The sequence below is a fragment of the Dunckerocampus dactyliophorus genome, chromosome 21 (assembly GCF_027744805.1).
Source record: "Dunckerocampus dactyliophorus isolate RoL2022-P2 chromosome 21, RoL_Ddac_1.1, whole genome shotgun sequence".
NCBI lineage: Eukaryota > Metazoa > Chordata > Actinopteri > Syngnathiformes > Syngnathidae > Dunckerocampus > Dunckerocampus dactyliophorus.
This window is the reverse complement of record NC_072839.1, coordinates 17,566,599-17,574,406: the sequence shown is the minus strand read 5'-3', so window position 1 is coordinate 17,574,406 and position 7,808 is coordinate 17,566,599. Positions and strand designations below refer to the sequence as shown.

At 42.0% G+C, this 7,808-nt stretch overlaps 1 protein-coding gene across 2 annotated transcripts in view; it reads left to right on the top strand.

Annotated features, from left to right (window-relative positions):
• The window catches only part of LOC129173831 (holocytochrome c-type synthase), a 4,897-nt gene extending 577 nt beyond the window's left edge, over positions 1–4,320 (top strand). The window contains exons 2-8 of one of the 2 annotated variants that reach the window (XM_054765028.1): positions 897–1,015; positions 1,646–1,693; positions 1,884–2,017; positions 2,156–2,304; positions 2,480–2,599; positions 2,704–2,790; positions 3,071–4,320. In XM_054765028.1, the coding sequence (XP_054621003.1) occupies positions 907–1,015; positions 1,646–1,693; positions 1,884–2,017; positions 2,156–2,304; positions 2,480–2,599; positions 2,704–2,790; positions 3,071–3,269 (846 nt within the window). In that variant the 5' untranslated portion in view covers positions 897–906 and the 3' untranslated portion in view covers positions 3,270–4,320. Of the gene's footprint in view, positions 1–896; positions 1,016–1,642; positions 1,694–1,883; positions 2,018–2,155; positions 2,305–2,479; positions 2,600–2,703; positions 2,791–3,070 lie in introns of both variants that reach the window. The other variant, XM_054765027.1, reaches the window with a different exon arrangement.
• Positions 4,321–7,808: the final 3,488 nt, after the last annotated feature.

Genomic DNA, 7,808 nt, shown 5'->3' with positions numbered 1-7,808 from the left:
GAGATTAATCTGAGTACCATTTATAAAACTGATGCTAACTGAAGACATGTACATCCAATTAATCCATTCCAGAAAGCCACAAATGTTAACACAAAACACCTTTTTATACTTTTACACTTATAATTTGACATGCAGAAAACAATTCTGAATGTATATTAATGATGAATGGAAGGGATAAATGTGAATTTAAGTTTACTTTTACTTTCATTGAAGATGTGATTGTTGACAGGAAGGTGGCGGTGGTTGATCTCGCTGCCACATGGTGTCTTTGGCAACAATTATGTCTTCATGTCTGTTAACATTTTGGAGAGTCAACCACTGATGGCATCATAGACGGGCGACATGGCTTAGCTGATGCTAACCGAGGTTCCACTGTCATCCATATTAGCCTGTATAATACTGAAATAGTATTTGGATGAGCAGGAAATGTGTGAATTAATTACAAATGTAGATGGAAAAAAAGAGCAGAATCTGGTATTGGCCTTTGTTAGTCAACTACACTGCTCAAAAATGATTAGGTTAACACTAAAATAACACACCCTAGATTTGAGTGAATGAAATGTTCTTATCAAATGATTTGTTCTTTGCATAGTTCAATGTGCTCACAACAAAATCACACAAAAATGGCTTTCTTTTTTTGAGCAGTATATATTTAACTGCTCAGCATATCTTGTCCTGCAATGGATTGCTTTTAGCGTGTGATCAACACAAATATGAAAACACAATATGAAAACATTGATTTTTATGTATGCTGCCCTTGATGGAACACGTTTAGACACCCCACTTTGAAGCCTTTATATTAACCGATTGCTCTCTAGTAGAATAACGTGTGTTACAGAGTCAATAACGATGCGTGTGTGCGTGCGTGTGTGTGTGTGTGGGCGTTGGTACATTAGACAAGGCAGAATGGGAGCGTGGACTTCAACGCCTGCTGCTCCTACAGTTGAAGCTGAGGCAATGATGAGCACCCGTCTTCAAGGCTTTCCTATGCACAAAGAGGATCAGTCAGTTAAAGGTGATATTGCATAATAATATGTAACAGTACTATGTACATGTATCTGTGTTGAACCATTCCATCAGTGCTCTTGATCTGGACGCACTGAATCACATAATATGCAATTTTAGATTTATTTCATCAACTTGTGGCAATGTGGATCCGCACTCGACTGCTCTGCCTTAGGCTGCATTGCCGATCACAGATTCAGTAAAAACTGCTGCAGTGCCCCCCGCATTCATACCAAAGCTGCTGAGATAGCTGCGTAGAAGTGTGTGTTGGTTTGCATGCTTTCATGCAGCTCTTTTTTTTTGTGTGTGTGTAGTCAGGGGTTTGTGAGCATGCCGTGTTTAAAATCTATCAAGTATGACCCTCATAGCAAGCGTCATGGTGGTGGGGAGTGCTGTGTTTTTTCTATCAAGTATGGTATGTTTTCATGTCAGGGGGTGGGTGTGTTTAGATGTTTTCTATGAAATCCACCATGGGGGGTGTGATGATACGCTACTGTCTTGGCTTGATAATGCCTTGCCTGAGTCTTTCAAATGATGGATTATGTTCCATATATTTGGTGAGAATGACTGCAGTGGTACTATTCATACACAAAACAAACCAATAAACAATGTGTCATTTGTGTTTGCTTTTTCCCAGCAGTGTCTCCCCCACCACAATGTCCCCTGCATCAAGCCCAGCCTGCTGGAGGTAAAACTAAACACACAGTGATTCATAAAGTGTAGGGCGGGGTCAAAGTTGAATAGATGTTGATTCATGTACGAGGCGGGGGGGTCCAAGGTGAGTAATGTTGAACGAATAAACAAGGTGCTCAATGCTTGCGGTGTACAATGGGTTAGGTGTGATGAGTGAACTTGTTGTGAATGTGGTCTGCTTGTAGTGTCTCCGCCTGCAGAGTGTCCCATGCACGGAGCAGAAGCGGGTCCAGTTCACCAGGACCGGGCCTATGAGTTTGTTTCATGCCCCATGAAAGCTGCGGCAGGCTTGAATAGTGACGTGGACCCAACAAATATGGTACATGGAATATTTTCTACTTCATGTTGGGGGAGTGGCAAGCCAGCACTCATTTAATCTTTTTTAATGAAGTAAAAGCACGAACAATGTCACGTATCACGCGAGCGCATGCAACTTACATTGTCCTTGTGTGCCCAGATGCCCCCCCCTAACCAAACACCTGCTCCAGACCAGCCTTTCAAGTTGTCTGTGTCTCGAGAAGAATCTTCCATTCCGCGCCACGGCACAGACAAGAACTGGGTGTACCCGTCTGAGCAGATGTTCTGGAATGCCATGCTGCGAAAAGGGTTAGCCTATCAAGCACACAGATGTTCATTCTTGAATAAAAACGCTAATAATAATCATGAATAGTTGTAGATTTGGAGATGCATCTTTGAAAAAAGTATCTGATGCAGAAATGATGCTAATGATTAGCATGTTGAAGCAAGTTTGAAATGAGCTTACACTGTGATCACTTGCCAGCTGGCGCTGGCGTGAGGATGACCTTGCTTCAGGGGACATGAACAACATCATCAAGATCCACAACAAGAACAATGAGCAGGCCTGGCAGGAGATCTTGAAGTGGGAGGCCCTCCACGCTGGGTGATGCACAAACCAAGAGCAACACAATTCTCTCAATATCCATCTGTGCTATCTACTGTATAAATCAATGTCAGATCTTTTCATACCGCTGAATATTCTTACAGTGAATGTCCATGCGGTCCAGCCTTGAAGAGGTTTGGAGGTAAAGCCAAGGAATACTCCCCACGGGCTCGCTTCCGCCACTGGATGGGGTAGGTTCATTCCCGCTGCAGGGGTATGATGTAATGGTAGATTGGTTGGTGCTGCAGTGGTGTACATACTGTATGTACAGTATAGTATATACAGTATGTACCTATTTGTATAAACACTGTCATATGTGCTTTCTACTGTATGTGTTGGCAATGGCGTAGAATGCATTGGATTTGTTGTTATTGTCTTGTCAGGAGTGCAGCTCTCTATTTGCTTGTGATAGTGTAACTCTGTGTTTTTCTTCGGAGTGCAGCATTTTAACTTCCCTTTTTCTCTTGGTAGCTATGAGCTACCGTTTGACCGCCATGACTGGATCATCGACCGCTGTGGGAAGGAGGTACGCTACGTCATCGACTACTATGATGGAGAGGTGGACAAAGACACATACCAGTTCTCCATCCTGGATGTACGCCCAGCCTTGGACTCTTTAGATGCTGTGTGGGATCGTATGAAAGTGGCCTGGTGGCGCTGGACCTCCTAAAAATCTCACGCATGATCTGCATGCAAAGGTTTTTAGCTCTTTGCAAGATGTGGAAAAGGCAAAGCATAGTGTCTTGTAAGAAACTACAACCCATCATGTCATTTCTACTTTCTACGTATGTTCTTAGCTATAAGTCACTCCACAGCGGATGTCAAATCTCTGGAACAATATCACAGTTTTCTGCCTTTAGCCGCCTGTTAGCATGGAACCAGAACCAGAAGTCATTGTCACCCGTCTACGATGTCATCAGCACTTGGCAGTGCAGTTTTTTTGCTAACTACTACAGTTATGCCACAAGTCAATTCAAGAAATAACTCCTACCTTTACTGTACATCAATGCATTTGTCATCAGCACCTAAACTACATACAGTATATTCAATTCTCACCACCATCCGTACTGTACGAATACGTGTATGTACTTCCAATAGTTTTCTAAATGTAAACGTACAACAGTTCTGTGTTTATCTTTGGGTGTCTGCAATGGGAACGTGGAATTGGTGAGGGTATGTTTGTGTTTGGAAGAGAGAAATGCAGCTAACCGAGGTTCCAGTGTATATGTCCCAAACCATGAGCGCCCTCTAGTGGCTGTCAACGGCAATGTTCACCCCTTGCTGGATGACAGTCAGCACGAACGGACATTTCAAACCATGTACAGTACCGATATTGTCATGTATACGGTAGGTCACACCTGACTTTGGAAGTCACTGGACCAGCCAAAGTCAGAAAAAGTGGGACTTATTGTCCAGAAAAGACATTATTATTATATAATATTATTACTATTATTGTTAAACAGTTTCTGCAAGCAGCTCATTTCATGTCAACACACTTGATGTTGTGAATATGTACTGCATTGTGTGCCTGCCGATGACTTGTTGAAAGAATAAATAAGCTTGTCTGTGCTCACTGAAAGGACTTCCATCACCTGCTGCTGAATAAATATAAGAATAGCTAGGCCTTAATGAGTATATATCATCAATAAATCATTTCATATGTCCCATTCATATTAGCATCTTTGAGAGGAAATCAGCTGCACAAATGCAGTATGGGTGAAAGAGCAGAAGAGTTGCTGTTGTGTAAGCATTACACAATATCAATCATTACTAATAAACTTACTGATACCATATGCAAGGCCTGCTCTTACTTTGAAAGTACTCTTCAAGTATCACAAGTTCATGTCAAGTAATACATACTAGTGTAGTAGTCGTTTATATTTGTATACGACTTTTACATTGACGTAAAGCCCAGCAGGTACCGTACACATGTTTATAGTACTCATACACGTTTTAGTATTTCTCAATTCATGTAACGTCCAAGATGCACCATACAGTACTACAGTATTTGGACAGTACTTGTCCTAAACAAGAAGACTTGGCAGCACAAACATGCAGAAGATAGGAGACATGAGAAGATAAGGAGTGAAAGCACACTTCATCCTTCAGCTTGATGGGTGCAGTTTGGAAGGGGAACACCAGAGGGCAGTGTTTCACCAACATTTACCTTTATACACACACACACACACACACACACACACACACACACGACATGTACAGTAGTCAGGATGCAGTATTGGTGTTCAGCGAGGGCCAGCAAAGCTTTTTCTGCTGGCCTAACATAAACATGATCTGCTCTTGAGCGCCATCTATTTCCAAAATTGTATGATTTGTTCCATGAAATGAAACGTTATCTTCATTTGGTAGCATCTTTCTTGGCTGCACTGCATCCAGTGCGTACATGTTTAGGTTTCATCATGACGATTGTGTAATTATATATAGTACTATTATTATTGTATATTACTTCAGATTAACCTCACAGGGCCAGCTAGCAGACCCACCGTAACATTGGCAGAATGTTTTTTTAAAATCTATTTTTGTATTGCTTTTGTCCTTATTTCTTGTTTGTACGGTGTCCTTGAGTGTCCAGAAAGGTGCTGATAAATAACATGAATTATTATTCATTCTTGTCCTCTGATTGGTTGATGCATGAAAGCCTATTATTGCCTAACATTCAAAGTGACCAGAGAGCTTGAACGCATCATCGCATGCAGTACTATTAAGCCGTAGCCTGGGACAGTCACGTGATAAGCACTCCTAAATGTTTCCTGTATTGGACATTTAGAGACGATTCCAAGCACATTGAAGTACTACACAGTGGAATACAGGAGAACATTCTGGAGCACTTAGAAAGTCTTCTAATGGATTATTAAAAGTCACTTGACACGTCTACTCCACTCAAAGTAAAATCTAAGTGCAGGAAAAGGAAATAAAAGGTATAAAAATTGTAAGAAATATTTTGACTAAGTTAGACCAGTTTGCTTTACTGAGCAAATGAAGTACTACAATGTGAAATATGTTTTTTGAAAGTACTGGCAGTACAATAGCATCGTGTGTGACATGTTTACGTGTACAAATGGATCACTTTCTCCATCTTTCACTGATCAGGAATGATGGGAAACAGCCGATAGACGTCTTAGAATCTAACTTCAGCCTCCAAACGTTTCTGAGGAGCCGCAGAAAAAGATTTCATGTCGGCTGAAGAGATTCCTCACGGCTCCTGACTCGCTCACGGGGATTTTCTTGGTGTCAACTGTCAAACACCCACGCCATGGAGGGAAAAACACACTCTAGCGGTTACCACATACAGTGGGTGGAGATTCTTCTTCATATAAATAAATATATATACGTAAAAACACACACTACCACATACAGTAGTATAAATATATGGAAATAAAGACTCACATATGGTACTAGCTGGTGTCATGAGTTAGAGTGCTGCTCTGCTGCCATCTTATGGTCTCTTGTTGCAGCGCACCTGCCCACCTTGGGGAGGAGCTCAGACACACCTGTTTTCAATCTTCGTTGGACTACTTTAGCTCTGCTTCCATGTTCAGTCATTGCCGGATTGTTTTCCCTTGTTCACCGGTTCCATGCTCATGTCCTGTCTTGTATGCCTTCCCACGTTTCTGGCCTCGGCCAGAAAGTTCCTGTCAGCCTTTTTGCTACAGTCTGTTTGTTGCTATTTTCAAGTTCTCGCTCCTGCGCAGTTTTTCCATTGCAGTGAAGTTTTTGTTACCATTCTCTGCTAGTTTTTCAGCAGCTACCTTAGTTAACATTTTTTTGTATTTTTCTGTTTCCCCTGCCGGTTAGTTGTGCAGCGCCTTTAGTTACTATAGTGTCATATTTTTTATTGGAATAAACCTTCGGAAACCTACACCGGTGTCTTCTCTGCATCTTGGAATCCGGTTACCGGCTGTGTGCCACCCCGTGACAGCTGGAGTACGGTCACAACAGTAGCCGGTGTTATGATGACAATATTAATATTATTATGATGTTATGATTGTTCTTGTTGTGAGCCAAATAATTGTAAAGTAATAAAAGCCTGTTGGTGCGTGTGTTACTAGTGACACCTAGTGGCCAGTCTAGTAATACTATAATACTACAGTTCATCAACGGCTTCAATTATTTGAATTTGACTTCATTTAGAACATTTTTATGCTTCAAAATGCTTCATTTAGGCCAAGAATACGCAACATTTGCTAAAATATGAATTGTTTTGGACTAATAATAATAATAATAATAATAATAATAAACCATAGTTTATTATTTACCACAAAACAGCGATCATTTATGAATTCTATTTTGACAGAGTGAGGGAGCCATGTTGGCACTATGGTAGAGTGAGGGATGACTATGTTTCATGATGTGGAATGTCGTGTCATATGTAAATATATCATAATCATATCGTATGATATGATAATCATATATCATATCATTATCATATCATTGCAATGTAAGCTGTATGCATGTTGCAAATCAAATGACGTATGTGTTGTCACATACTATGGCCAAGAAACTCTTTCTCACACCTCAAACCTCACCTGAGACAGGACTTGGATTCATAGGTAGGCCAATAGGGATAGGGTTAGGAGGGTTCGGGTTAGGAGGGATAGGGTTAGGAGGGTTAGGATTAGGAGGGTTGGGATGAGGAGGGATAGGGTTAGGATGAGGAGGGATAGGGTTAGGAGGGTTAGGATGAGGAGGGATAGGGTTAGGAGGTTTAGGAGGGTTGGGGTTAGGAAGGATAGGATGAGGAGGGATAGGGTTAGAAGGGTTGGGATGAGGAGGGATAGGGTTAGGAGGGTTAGGAGGGATAGGGTTAGGATGAGGAGGGATAGGGTTAGGAGGGTTGGGATGAGGAGGGATAGGGTTAGGAGTGATAGGGTTAGGAGGGTACGCTTGGCAGCACGGTGGAGCATGCGCTTAGCTTGTTTGCCACATAGCCAGTTGGTCTGGATTCCAGTCTTGGCTCGGACCTGGAGTTTGGAGTTTGTTGAGCATGTGCTGCCATTGGTTTACTCCGTGTTCCGTTAATTCCCTCCAATGAAGACAAGTCAATTCATGATCGTGGTCGTCTCTCCCACAAGTTGATGAATGACTGCCAATGCCAGCCAGTCTGGGTGGGGTGGGACCACCACCCTGGCCAGTGAGGCTTACTGGGAGATCGAGGAGGAGGTCAAGTTGTCAAAATTGCTGTCATTTAGAA